The 14,982-nt window shown below is 40.1% G+C and overlaps 1 protein-coding gene across 1 annotated transcript in view; it reads right to left on the bottom strand.

The window, feature by feature from the left end:
* Positions 1-1,675: 1,675 nt before the first annotated feature.
* The window catches only part of LOC132770780 (allantoinase, mitochondrial-like), a 30,505-nt gene continuing 17,198 nt past the window's right edge, over positions 1,676-14,982 (bottom strand). The window contains exons 5-12 of the mRNA XM_060768064.2: positions 14,653-14,799; positions 12,998-13,043; positions 10,553-10,646; positions 9,936-10,122; positions 5,137-5,275; positions 4,662-4,834; positions 3,557-3,589; positions 1,676-2,592 (exon numbers count right to left, since the gene is read on the bottom strand). Coding sequence (XP_060624047.2) covers positions 2,431-2,592; positions 3,557-3,589; positions 4,662-4,834; positions 5,137-5,275; positions 9,936-10,122; positions 10,553-10,646; positions 12,998-13,043; positions 14,653-14,799 — 981 coding nt within the window. The 3' untranslated portion in view covers positions 1,676-2,430. The remainder of the gene's footprint in view (positions 2,593-3,556; positions 3,590-4,661; positions 4,835-5,136; positions 5,276-9,935; positions 10,123-10,552; positions 10,647-12,997; positions 13,044-14,652; positions 14,800-14,982) is intronic.

The raw sequence follows: 14,982 nt of genomic DNA, 5'->3' as shown, positions 1-14,982 counted from the left end.
AAAATGTGGATCTTGCTCTTAAACTGTAGCTTTTCAGTCTTGAGCTGTTAATGACATCTCTGTTAATAGTTTGCCAGGAACAGCCATTAAAAGTTTTACATTAGTAAAGGAGTTTATTTATTTATCGTGTCAGAAGCTAATTGAGGGTACAGTTGTAATGTATTTAAAAACACAAACAAAGTTAAAAAGAACTTGGCATTATACTAAATGTCCTTTGACCAGTAGCTGGCCACTTGGAGTGCCTCTGGTGTCACTGTGAGGAGGGCCTCCATTATGTATGTGGCAGGGCTCAGTCTGCATTGTAGTAAGTGGTCTGTAGTTTTCTCTTCTCCACATTCGCATGTCGTGGACTTCACTTTGCAGCACCATTTCTTAAGATCGGCTCTGCATCTCATGGTGCCAAGAGAGCAGTCTGTTCAGCACCTTCCAAATTGCCCATTCTGAGTGCTCAAGAGACAGTCTCTCCGGGGAGTAAAAGAATTAACAAATAGCCATGTGTAATTATTTTCCCTTCTAGCAATATGATGTTTTGGGTCATGGCATTTCTGAATTAAATTCAATTTCATTTGAAGAAGGAAATCATATTTTAAAATATTTCATTTCAATACATTGAGACATTTTTGAGAAACCTTTTCTCATTTTGCCGTTTCATGTAGTGTTTTCATTAATTGCTTTTTAAAACCAGTATTGGAATGGAACTAATGGGAATAAGTCATCTTATGTACAAGTGAGTAACTGGAATTGGCCAAAGGGATGGAATGATTTGCCCTTCCCATAATTTTCCGTAGAGTGCCTCCGCACCACTTTCAGGAAGCTGTTGCATATCAGATCACACCTTTAGCTCTGAGTATCCTCCTTTTTACTGGTACACATTTTAATTGTATTTTAGATATTAACCCCTCTTGGTTTTGTTTGTTTGTTTGTTAGAATTCATTTGCTTTCTGAATCCTTGCCAGCTCTTAACAGTTCTGTCCAAATGTTCTGGCAGAATGTGTGCTGTAGTACAACAGAGGCAAAGGAAAACACTGCCCTTCTGTTTAATTGCATTTACTCTGTTTGCATGGATTTCCAAAGGAGAAAACAAATGACTCAGTGGGCTTTTCTTTTCTTTTGCTTGCCTGCAGCAGAGCTAAACCTCACATATGTTAAGTTATGAAAGAAGAGCAGTGTGCATAAGTTTGATTGAAATGCAATGTACATTGCCTGAGGGAAGAATTAAAATGTGACACTACCTTATAAAGAATATGTGAAAAGTATTCAAGATGCACACGACTAAAGCTAGATATCCTGATTGGAAAACCAAACTGAACATGAGTCATCAGAAATATCTACCTTTGTCCAATTTCTAAGATTAGTTAAACAACCAGGGATGAAATACAAAAGGCAAAGGCACTAGATCTTGTCTGATCTTGAAAGCTAATCCTTAAAAGCTTGTCTGATCTTGAAAGCTATATGCAAAGCTACTTCTGTGTGTCTTCTTTGCTTAGAAAACCCTAAGAAATTCATGGGCTCATCATATTCGCTTGAAGGCACGCACACAACCATCGTGAAACAATACATACTGACAACTCAATCATAGCTTGAATTATTGTCTCTGTGTCACACTAAAGCAGGTAAGCTGACAGGGAATTCACAAAATAAATATTTAAAAATGAAAAACCAGCAACAAATCTCATTGATGGTTGACATCTTTATTAGCATCATCCAAGCTCCTGGGGAGCAAGAAATGTGAGTGTTTCCCACTAATTATAAATACATGAATATGTCCCCATCTTCTATTCCATTTTTATATGGCACTGTTGTCTTCATTTTAGTAATGATGTTGATGTTGATATTGATGATGATGATGTTTATTTATACTCCACTTTATCTCAAAGTGGCTTGACATAAAAGCTTTGGTATCCAATTTAAAATGTACAAATATATAAACGTTAAAACAAAATTAAACACAACCAGTATTATTTTAAAATTTAGTTAAAATCCATCAAACATCTTCAAAGTTACAAACCACAGCACCCCCAACCAGATCTTAAACACCATCTTTAAAAGCCTGTTTATATAAAAAGTTTTTCACCTGCTGCTGGAAGAAAAGCAGGGAGGGGGCCATTCTGGTTTCCTTGGACAGGGAGTTCCCGAGTCAAGGCGCAGCCACTGAGAAGAAAGGCCCGCTTTCTCGTTCCCACCAATCAAGTTTGAGATGGAGGTGGGATTGAGAGAAGGGCCTCTCCTGATTCAGCAGTTGTTATGCAGGGGGATCAGCACTTCCTGTTACTCAATTTGATTACAGGATGTGTGTTGGTAGCTGCCTTATAATATTAATTCTCCCTCATTTTCTCTCCAGCCAACATTATAGTTCGTCTTATTCTTCCGTCTAGATTTGTTCATTGCACTTTGATGTGGCTACTGCATTTGTTGTTTTCTGTCTCCCCATTAATAGTATGGTGATGGATTTTTTGTGGGCATCTGTCTCTCAGACACAAGCAGCTCTCCTTGTGCCTTGGATGCAAATTTTCCATCCATATAAACCAGCCTGCCACGTACAAGGGTTGCAAAGACCTCGCCACAAAGCTGGAAACCCAAGTATGGAGTCAGCTAGATTTGGGAGGAAAAACAGAGAAATTATTAATAACAAGAGTATAAAATCTAGAGTCTTCTGCCATGTATGTTATTGTTCTGGTCCACTCTTAAATACCTTCAATGACTGCAGCAAAAGGAAAAGAGCTGGAGTGTGCAACGTGATTAAATAAAGCCTGGTGAGATGTTTCATTCCCTCACCTTTCCAAGTTCTACTTGAAAAATATTAATTTTGAAGGAACAACCTGCCAGCCTATTGATGTGTACTTATTTATGTGATCTCCCACCTAGTGTGGTTTGTACACCATTAGGCCTGTGCACAAGAGTACATCTGTGAAGGTCCTAGCTCTACTTCTATATAGACTCCTACCACTATCCTCAGAGTCACTTCAAGATCCTAGTCTATTTTGTCGGTTCATTGTTCATTCCAAGACCAAATAGCTTCAAAATACCGGATTAGGGGAATATAAAGAAGTCTGAAAGGCTTGGGCCATCTTGCGGGTTTTATTTGTTAATTTTATTCCAATACGAAAAGTGACAAACGGAGGCAATTTAACTAATCTCTTGGCTGGCATCCTGTTGAGGTCATCACCCTGGAATAATTCAAAGTTGTGCTGCTATAAATTCAAGGTTATGCCAGCAGTTGTACTTGTTACATGCTTACGGAAGGAAATATTTGGTGCCTCCTTACACATGCAGTGTCTTATTAACTTTCAGTAGAATAGCATGGTGAGCAATTCTCCATGGCTCATCCTAGGTACTAGAACAACTAGCTGAAATGGCTACTAGAAGGTCTCCTGAATCATCACAATTATTCTGCACCAATGTTGATACCATAACAAAAATGGATATATTTACCTAGCAGTAAAGTCTGCCCCAAGAAACTGTGATTTGTACAGTAAGTTACAGCAAATTGTCTGTGGTTGGGGAAGGAGCTGTAATATCATTGGGATAATGTAGAGAACATGAACTTTTCCCATACCTTACACTTGTGATGAATTATGTCTTTCTTCACCTGAGAGAGAGAAGTAAGGAGAGAAAGGCTCTGTTATACATATTCATTTTGCAAAGATTGCTGAGTTTAAATATTATTACCAAGCAGATATTTTTAACCCAAAGAACTGGAATACATAAGAACTGGAATACATAAACTAGATCTACTTGGGCAGATTAGGTGTAAAATGGGTGTAAAATACAACCAAGTAGAACTTTGCCTTGTCTCCCTGATACAAGATTAAACTTTCTTTCTTGTGGCCAGTGGAAAGCGGAAGGCACCAGAGCAATGTGTGGCTATCCACCTATTCTCAGATGTACAAAAATGTCATTCCCTAGAAGACCATCAAGCCAATGGTTTAAGTCAATGACTTCATTGATCTGTGTTTAGCTACAGACACGCTTCTGGTGTGAGAGAATTGACCATCTGCAAAGATGTTGCCCAGGGAACGTCCAGATGTTTTGATGTTTTACCATCCTTGTGGGAGGCTTCTCTCATGTCTCCGAATGGGGAGCTGGAGCTGACTGAGGGAACTCAACCTGCTCTCCCCATATTTGAACCACTGACCTATCGGTCAGCAGTCCTACAGGCACAAGGGTTTAACCCATTGCGCCACTGGGGGCTCGATATGCCAAAGTTGTCCTGGTGTATGTCATTAAGTGGAAAGTCAATCATGATCTTATCATGCATCACATCTCAAAGTTGCACTGAGACCATCAGCTGTATAATGTTTGGTTCCACAGCCTGAAAAATAAGTCTTTTAAGGCTACTTTCTTGCTAAGAAACAGATGGAATTTAAAAGTGTCTCTTATGAGTCCCAATTTTGGACAATGTTGGCAACAATGTACTGAAACAACTGTTCTGCTGTTATTTTTTATACTGGAATCTTTTAAGAGCAAATGCTTCTTTTCAACCTTTACCATAAATCTTTAATCTTCCCTCTGGCATAATATAACTTCCTGGATTTTCTATAGCAAATAATATTTTGTTTCTTCTGACCATTTGCTTTGTTTAACAAATGTATATTATGCTTTTATTCTGTGTTAGACCCCAAATATGAATCTCAATTAAACCAAACCATGCCTATCATTACCTCAAACTCTTTTTCTGGATCCCAGATCACCAGGTCTGCATCCATCCCTGGTCTAAGTGAGCCTTTGCGATCCTCCAGTTTGCTCAGAATGGCAGGATTTTTGCACAACAGTTGCACCAAATCATGGAACGTGAATCCTCTGCATTTTGCAGAGGTCCAGAAGAGAGGGAGACCTATGTGATTTGCAGTTGCAATTGGAAAAGAAAGATACTGTCAAAGCCTGACCTTTCATGGCACATTCTCACAGATTATCACTTGGCACAGAATTCCTAGACCTGAGAAAGGACTGTAAGAATGGAGAAATTAATTTGTCATCTGAAAACAGCCATAAAATGCATGGCAAGTTTCAACAAGGCTGATCTCCCCCATCCTGGGAAAAAAACAGATCAAAAAGTTTGTTTTGTACAGTAGTTTTTTTAAATTGAAGAGGTTAAACAGGAAGTGATGATGATGACGGTGCACATAAACTTCTTACCAAGTTGTAATGAAGCAATCCCTGCTTGAGCCTTGAGAAAATCTCCATCATTCCTTTCTTTCAAGTCTCGGGAACAAGGAACATGAGCAGAGACAGCCATGTCTATTTGTCCTACTTGCAAGGCTGCCCACAACTGTTCCTGGGGCCATGGGGAAAAAGGGAGAAGGGATTGTATGTAAGGGATTGTATTTGTACCTTATGCTTAAGATGAACAACTGAACTAATTATTAGTCTGGACTAAGTAATGAATGTTTCTGAAAGCAGGAGTAATTTACTGGGCTTATTTCACATTAATATTCTTGAGTTCTAGCAAGAGATTCTGCAGCTGTCTGATCTCAGTTGTAGCTCCTCGTTGTCTTCACAAGGCAAAATGTAGTAAGTATGAGGAAGAAAGAGCTTTGATATTCTAGGTTGAAAAATGTGGCCACATTGACATTTTTGGATCTCTTGGTCATCAAATTATTCTGAAGAATTTGAAGGAATAGGGAACATGGAGCAACACTCTTTGGCAATTCTATTTCTATCTGAGAGGATGGTTCCAGAGAACAGTATTGGGTGATTTCTGCCTTATCATTTAGAAAATACCCCAGGAACACTGCAAACTTGCAACTCATCTCTGAATGCTATCTAATATATATGTTCATCAGCGTGAAATGAAATGTCATTAGACTACTGAAATCATCCAACTTTTATTTTCCCATTGCATTAAATCCAATAGTGAGAACTGATTCCTTGAACCAGTATTTTTGTGCTGTTTTATGCTTGATGAGGACTTTATTACATTAAATTCCACAGAGGGCGGATCTAGACGGCCCCTTTATTGCAGAAACTTCTGCAATTAAAAGGGGGCTGTCCAGACAACCTTGTGGGCAACTTGGAATTAATTCGCCACAAAACAGGGTGGAAGGTGAAGGATAAACTCACTACTTCCAGTGTCGGGACTGCAAAATATTGCAGTCCAGACAGTATTCCCACAGTTTTCCGGGCTAAATTAGCCCGGAAAACTGTGAGAATACCAACCCCCTCCCCAGAAGCCCCCCTCACGCGGGCTCCATGGGATGGCTGCCGGAGTTCTCCTGATGTGTACAAATCCCTCCTCCCCCCATCTCCTGGCGCATCATTTGTATGCGCCAGGAGAACTCCAGCAGCCTTCCTATGGAAGCCAGGTGAGTTCTTTTCCTTTTTTACTGTGTTTGGGGGGGGGGGGCTTCTGGGGAGCGGGTTAAGTGTCCCAGTGTTGTACACCAACCCCAGAAAGCGTGCACTTTCTGGTGTGAGTGTAGATGGGCCCCCAGGAACATCCATATTTTTTAAACACGACTGCTCCTGGGGTAACGGCCTGTCTGAAAGGCTCTGAGTCCTACAGTTTAAATTCGGTAACTCACTGTGTTCATCACATTAGTTTCAGTTCAAGTGTAGGGTACAGTATTCTTTGTGTATTTTAAGGGTGGGGACAGCCTTCTTTTCCAATGTTTCTGGAGGTGCTGTGGAAGTGGGTTCTTTGAAATGATCCAGATGTTTTGCCAAATCTATAATGTGATCGCATGCATTGCTCTCAGGTTCCTTCTTTTGACAGTATGTAGTGGCGCATGCTGAGAATTTCTCAGCATATAGTGTTTGGACTGACTGAGCATGCTCAGAATTTCTGAGATCTCACCTAGAATCTTGCATTAGTAGGAATTTCAAAGAGAGAAAGTTTTTTTTCCCAACAACAAGCAGGGAGAGGGATGGTGGGCAAAGCCAAATCTCTGCAGTGTGAAGGCAACTACAGTGAAAGAATACGGAAAGAAAACATGTATTTAACAGTGCGATGAAAAACATCTGGTTCATTACAAAACGGAGTAAGACTGAGCTTTTCTCTGCCAGACACTTCACTGCCTCAATGTGGTGAAGTCCTAATAAACTGAACTTGAATCCAGACAAGACAAAGTTGAGGACTCGTCAGTGTTTTAATGAAGAAATTCTAACTCTCCACTTGCTTGCCCTAATATTGTATTTTTGCTTTCAATTTATGCTTTATGCAAGGACATGATTACAATCCGTGACACTTAGTTTCTCAGTGGCATCACCTCCTTCCCAATGAACTTGAGTGGCCAAGACAACAGTGATTTTCTACCTTACTTGTTATGCTGTTATTTAATCATAGAACCATATTTAGGTAAGTCAGGGCTGCCCTTTTCTGATTTTAAAAAAATTGCTTCCTGTTATCAAATTAAGAAAAATATGTGAATTACATATATCTATTTATCACTACCTATACTGGTGTTCATCTGATATTTCAAGGTTGTTCTTCTGAACATTTCCATTTGCATGTCCTCAGGTTTTTGCATTTTAAAAAGATATATTTGCATTTCACAATGTACATATTTCCCTTTCCTCTCTTTGGTATCTACTGACCTCTATAGAGATAAAAATCTGTGGATTTTCAAATCCCATTATTTACAATGGCATAGTAAAATAACATCAGTTATATAAAAAGGCAAAATTGAGATTTACTTTTTGGTTTTTTGTTTTGTTTTGATATGTTCAAGCTGAAGATGGTTGAGCCTATGGATGCAAACTCACAGAATCATAGAATTCTAGAGTTGGAAGAGACCTTGTGGGCCATCCAGTCCAACCCTCTGCCAAGAAGCAGGAAAATTACATTCAAAGCACCCCTGACAGATGGCCATCCAACCTCTGCTTAAAAGCCTCCAAAGAAGGAGCCTCCACCACACTCCAGGGCAGAGAGTTCCACTGGTGAACAGATCTCAGTCAGGAACTTCTTCTTAATGTTCAGGTGGAATCTCTTTTCCTGTAGTTTGAAGCCATTGTTCCGAGTCCTAGTCTCCAGGGCAGCAGAAAATAAGCTTTCTCCCTCCTCCCTATGACTTCCTCTCACATATTTACACATGGCCATCATGTCTCATCTCAGCCTTTTCTTATGCAGGCTAAACATGCCCAGCTCTTTAAGGGCTTGTTCTCCAGACAAAATGGGCTCATTTTAGTCACCCTCCCCTGGTAACATTCCAGCTTGTCAACATCTCCCTTCAATTGTGGTGCCCAGAATTGGACTCTTGCCTGTATATGGTTATAAATCCAAAACTTGACAAAACTGCTGTTTTTCTGTTTTGAATGTACACCACTTTGGTTATAATCAGTATAAAGATGCCTAAGAAATCATAAATAAAATGCCAAGGTCGAATTTCCAGGAGTTTCAAAGGAACACACTAAGACAAAGCAAACTAACTAAAAAAAAAAGGCAGCCAGCTTGTAGCAGCTGAGAAGCCTATGATACTTGCAGAATATTTCACCACATGTAATGGAGGAAAGAAAAATAAACCAAACAAGGATATTTTGAGAGCCCACAGGTTGTGACATCCACCGGCCTGGTTCAGAGGGCCACCATGCAGACGGATCAAAGCAGAAGTCACAATTAAGAACTCATGGGCTAATGAAAAGCTTAACTTTCCCCTTGCCCTCCAAAAATCTGAATTAAAAAGAAGCCGTAAAGGGATTTTCTGATATTAGTTGGGAGACAGCAGAAAGTACAACGTGAAGGTAAGGCTTACTTTTACAATCCAGTGAAATCAAGAATTGCCAAAAGAGTGAGCTTGCTTGTGAATCACAAAGAAGTGTATTTGCTGAGTGAGATTTATCAACAACCCCATGTGTGTCTTCTATTCTTTCTCTCACTGTGAGCAGGATTTTATACTCTTATAGTTTGGATGTAACAGGAAATTTCCAAATGGAGAAATTGTGGTTTCACTTCAACATACCATACAGAATATGGAGTCAGGATCTTATATTTTAGTGGCTTTTCTTGTGTACTTGTTTCTATTTGAGTGCATTAAAAAGTAATGTGCCTCTAGGCAATTAATAGTGAAAGGACTGGATGGCATGTTTTCTTCAGGTGACAACAGTGCAGTACAATGTATTTTTGGGCACCATGTTCATAAACAGCCATGCTTATGTCCTTCATCCAGAATAACCTATAACAGCTACGTATAAACAAAGCCCTGTAATTACATCACTAATTTCATTCTTTTACTTGAGTTCTTACTGGTTCTTGCAGACGTTATCAACTATACTTTAACAAAACTCAAGAACCTGTAAGCAAAATCCCCTTTATAAAATTACCATATTTACTCAAGTATAAGGTGCCATTGAATGTAACGCACAGCTCAATTTTGAAAGTGCATATTACAGAAAAGGATTTACTGTCCAATATAATGAGCCTCTTCATCAGCTTCACAAGATTCCCAATTGACCTCATTCACCAGGTCTTCCAAACCAAGGGGGTGGTTTTGAAGGCCTCGTGAATGAGGCCAGTTGGGCGGCTGCTGCCATTGCCTCCTCCTCTACCACAGCACCCATCTCCCCACACCTTGCTCCACCTCCTTGCTTTGACTCTGCTTGACTGACAGACAAGGGGAAGCCATGCTCTTCCGTCATGCTGAGCATTCAATCTGCTGTGTCAAGATGAGGAGATGAAACCAGGCAAACTGCGAGGTGGGGGGGCTGCTGAGTGAGCAACCTAATCGGAGAAGGAGGTGATGGCAGCAGCTGCAGGGTAACCTTTTCCCTCAGAGTAGCACCAGTAAAGAGTAAGCAAGAACACGTTTACGTGCATGATTCTAATGCATCATCGAATCTAATTTGCACCTCAATTTTTGCAATGTAATTCAGCCAAAAAAGGTGTGCATTAGACATAGATACTATTGGTGTTTTTACTTGCTTCTTCGGCCAGCTAGACTATACTCTTCCACTTCATAACATACTTCAGTTTCATATATTTCCCACACTCTGTAATCAATTACCTGGTTGCTTTTCTCTCTTATAGGAGGGCAGCATTTGTAGCAGGTGCCACCTGGAGGAATACATTCTGATGTCAGGCTGAGGTAATGGTGAGCAGTTTCTACTGTGATCAGTGCTCCTTGGTCACGAGCATCCTTGATGATGGGCAAAGCTTGAGCGGAGGAGAGATTAATGATGTGGCATGGTATTCTGTAAAATGAAAAGCACAGGCTTATTCAACTTTCATTGATTTCTCCCTCAGATCGACTGATTGCTTTAATCTGCAGTTTCTGAGACGGGTGTCAAGGTTGTCCAAAACTATTCTAGGAGGACAATATATTATAAGTTATATCTACCATTCTTTGGAACATAATAACTGTTTTCTATTTTCCCTCCAGGCATATTGTGCCCCCTGCCCCCATGTGTAACAATTTCAGATCTTCCAATATACTAGTTTTCCCTAACTGAGATTTTCATTGGGGAAAATTTCCTATTCACTCCAAATTCACCAAACCACCAAAAATTAACAGCTGGATAGAAAACTGAGCCAAATTAGGACTAGAGAAGCTCCTTAGCTTTCATGTCAGGTTCTCAACCCAGATTGTTCCCATGTATCTGCAACTGGTAACCATTTTCTTACTGATATTGTAGGCAGAGTTCAGCAATAGTAAGAGTGGCCTCCACTTCCATGGTATCAGGGCGTGAGTCCAAGAAAGTGCTGTATTCTGCAGTGTCTACAGGGACATAAGGAAAATGAAACACATTTTCAACCAACTTCATCCAAACTGATGGAATCCCTATAGGCCTCACCCTAAATTGACCATGTTCCATGCTTCTCTTGAGTGCCCTGCAACCAAATCAGTGATTTGTCATCAGAATTGTAATGCAAAGTCCTTTCTCCTTGCTCTACCAATCCATTAGGTAGGTATTGATTTCCTCCACAGTTAGTTGTAATTGGAAACAGACCATCTGTCCTCAGCTCTACATAATGTCAGAGCTCAGGTGTGGAAGGGGTAGATAATACTGAGCAAAAGAGAATGCTTTGTGTGTATTTTGGGGTGGCAAATAAATCTTGCCCAGAAAGGTCTGTGATAAGTTTGCCTTAGGGTTGCTAAAGTCAGAAATGACTTGAATGCACACAAAATAATGACAAACTTGAATAGATGAATTTGTGTTGTGATATGTTTCTATTCAGAAGGGCGGTTGTAAATAAGATGCATATGCATATGACACAATCTCATCACACTAGAGAATGAATCCACTTTAAATCAGGTTGCTGCCTCCAGCAGAATTCTGGGGTTTGTAGTTTAGGGATGAGCCTTTAAGAGCCTCACTAAGCTACAAAACCCAGAATTCTGCAGGAGGCAGAAACCAAGTTTAAAGTGGATTCATTCTCTAGTGTGATGAAGTAGTTGGAATCATTGTCTTCTCCTGGCTTTGACTGTACTTACTATTGACATGTAACCTCTGGAAAGCTGTTCATGAGGGGAAATTGCCCTTAGGCTCCAAATGCTCAAGAGCAGTTATTCCCAACCTTTGGTCCTCCAGGTGTTTCGGACTTCAGCTCCCACAATTCCTAATAGCTGGTAAGCTGACTGAGATTTCTGGGAGTTGAAGTCCAAAACACCTGGAGGACAACTGGTAGAGTGCACTCGCCATGTGAATCTATCATTTAATCACATAAATAATCTATATATATATAAATGCTCTGTGCGTAATGAGTACCCTAAAAACAAACGAACCAATGAACAAAATCACACCACATTTGGCAACAAAACGTCTCACAACACAAGGAGTGACCATCACTCAAAAAATATGATTTTGTCATTTGGGAGTTGTAGTTGCTAGGATTTATAGTTCACCTATAATCAGAGAACATTCTGAACTCCACCAATGATGGAATTGAACCAAACTTGGCACACAGGACTCCCCTGACCAACAGAAAACATTAAAAGGGTATGGTGGGCACTGACCTTGAGTTTGGGAGTTGTAGTTCAACTACATCTAGAGACCACTGTGGACTCAAACAATTATGGATCTGGACCAAACTTGGCATGAATACTCAATATGACCAAATATAAACACAGATGGAGTTTGGGTGAAATAGACCTTGACATTTGGGAGTTGTAGTTACTGGGATTTATAGTTCACCTACAATCAAAGAGCATTCCGGGTCCACCAACAATGGAATTGGGCCAAACATCCCACATAGAAAATACTGTTTTCTGGTGGTCTTTCTGACCCTTCTGACACCCCCCTGGTGAACCCCCCCCCCAACCCGGGGTCTTGACTTCCCAGGTTGAGAAATGCTGCCTTAAGACCATAAACTCCAACTCCCTTCACCAGGGCAACAAAACATAATCAAAGCCCTCCTGACAAAGGGCCATCCAGCCATTCACACACACATATGTATATGGCAGATGCAGTATCAAAGATTTGAAAGGGACCCCTAAAGAAGGACAATGATATCCTGTGTGTTCCAGACTAGGCAAACCAAACAATCTCCACATCAACACTGGCAAAGAAACAGCAAGAAATACTGTTTACCCACAAGCAGAAAAACATTACATAGATTAGAAGGCAACACTTTCTCATTACTTTATTTTCTAGATTACCAGACTGGGCCACAGCAACATGTGGCAGGGGACCGCTAGTACCTTTATAAGAATTTGCTTTCAGGCCAGATGCTGAAAGAGGTGACATTGGCCTTTCTTTTCAATGTTATATTGTGAACATTTGTCCTGTGACTATTTTCATCCCAGTACTTTAGAGAAGCACTGTAAAAGCAGCTGTGCTGATGTGAATACTGTCTTTCTTTCACTCTTTATGCAACCTCCTTTGTTATCTATCCTCTTTTATCCATCCCTTTATGGTGTCTCCTCTGTTATCCATCATTTTGTTTGTTTAGATTGAAATTTCAGCTGAACAAGCAATTCAGTTTAGACATATGCTGCAATTACACAAAAATGGCTTGGAGTATTTGACAAAGGGGGTAAAGGAATTTGTTATATCTCCTGGCAGACATATCTCAAAGAGCCAAAGAAAGTTACTGGCTTAAGAATTAGCATCATACATACCAACATACCTTCTAGGACTGGCACTGGCTGATTTGGTTCCTGTTCTGCATGGAACTGGGTAAAGAACAAGAAAAATGTGTAATGCATTTTAGAAGCTCCAATCAGGAGATCGGATTAGAGATCCAACATGGTGCAGTGGTTTGGGTGTCAGTCTAGGGTTTGAATCCATGATCAGCTGTGGAAACTCACTGGATGATCTTGGGAAACCTACTCTGAACAAATCTTGCTGAGAAAACCCTGTTATATGTTCACCTTAGGATGCCTATAAGTCAACTTGAAGAACCCAACAACCAGAAGATAAAAATGCAAAGTATCCTTTTTTCTTCTTTTTTTTTCTTTTTTTTAATGCAGTAGCTACACTCAAATCTCAAATTTTGAAAAGGAACATTTTCTTCCAGTAAAAGAAAAAGAAAACCATGGCATTCTTCTGCTTATAATCTCATGATATTCTGGGACTTCAGACAAGGATGTAATTTATAGGGAGAGTGTCTCACCCAAATCAACTTCCCTCATAAAATTGTCCTTCAGTCCACAAATTTCTAGCATTGCAATAACTTAAAACTTGGTTGAGCAAAACAAAAACAGAACCTGCAAAATTGCCAATACAATATGAATACACCAAATATGTATACACGTTCTAAATGTGGTTTCCACCATCTCACTCTCTGTAATGCTAGAAACTTGGAGACTGAAGCAAAAATTCTTTGAAGGGGCAGACATATTATTTAGGTGGTTGGGCAATGCACTCATCCTGTCGCCTTTAGCTGCACCCCTGTCACCAGATGAAACATTTCGGGTACAAATATACTCAACATTATACCATGGTAGTTAGTAGTTTACCTAAATGTTAGGAGCCCCCGGTGTTGCAATGGGTTAAACCCTTGGGCCGACTGAACTTGCTGACTGACAGGTTGGTGGTTCGAATCCGAAGAATGGTGTGAGCTCCCTTCTTTCAGCTCTAGCTCCCCATGTGGGGACATGAATGAAGCCTCCCACAGGATGGTAAAACAGCAAACATCCGGGGGGTGCCTGGGTATCATCCTTGCAGATGTCCAATTCTCTCATACCAGAAGCAACTTGCAGTTTCTCAAGTCACTCCTGATACACACAAAACCCCTAAATGTTGTTTAGCTAAATGGTTGATGCATATATTTTCTACCTTAAACTACTTATCTATGAATAAGAGAATATTTATTATTATTATTATTATTATTATTATTATTATTATCTTTATTTGTACCCCGCTAGCATCTCCCGAAGGACTCGATGTGGCTTACAAAGGCCAAGGCCTCAAACACAACATAACAATGTGAAGCATTGTTACCCAGATTAGAGATGCTTCCAAATGGGCAGCTTCGAGTGCTACCATCAAAAGACACTGGGCAGTTATTCCATTTTCTCCTGCTTAACAATCTTTCAGAAATTTGATTTAAAAATAGTATGGGACAAGGTTAGAAATGGAAGGCAACAACTTTAGGAACATATTCCTCCATCAGTAATATTTTGTGTCTTAGGCAGGGCCATTATTTGATGAAATCCCCATTGGGAGTTACCCAACAGAAATGCTGCACCAAAGAATTAAAAGAAATTAAAAAATGAGGAGAAAAAATCCTAGTTAAAACCAGGTTTGCTTGAAAGCATGAGGATGTGCCTCAATTCTTACCAGGAGTACACAGTCTGTATCCTGCAGTTCATTCATTGCCACATGTAAATCATGCAGGCTCACATGAGAAAAACTCTCCACACCAGTGGCCATCAGGAAGCACTGAAACCCAGGAACGCCAGCCTTCAGCATTGGCAGCAGCTCAGCCTAATAAGAGAAGCATAAGGAAACATACTTAGAACCTCCAAAGGAGTATCAATTGATGATAAGCAAGCAAAAAACATGCTAATGATGTAAAAGAAAAGAAGGAGGACCAAAGTGTGTGTGATGTTCTGTTACTACACAGTTGCTGTCTGTATCCAGCTACTATCAGGCCAACGCCAAACATGA

The sequence above is a fragment of the Anolis sagrei genome, chromosome 3 (assembly GCF_037176765.1).
Source record: "Anolis sagrei isolate rAnoSag1 chromosome 3, rAnoSag1.mat, whole genome shotgun sequence".
In the NCBI taxonomy this organism is placed as follows: Eukaryota; Metazoa; Chordata; class Lepidosauria; order Squamata; family Dactyloidae; genus Anolis; species Anolis sagrei.
The sequence above is the reverse complement of the archived record's forward strand: the minus strand, read 5'-3'. Positions and strand labels throughout refer to the sequence as shown.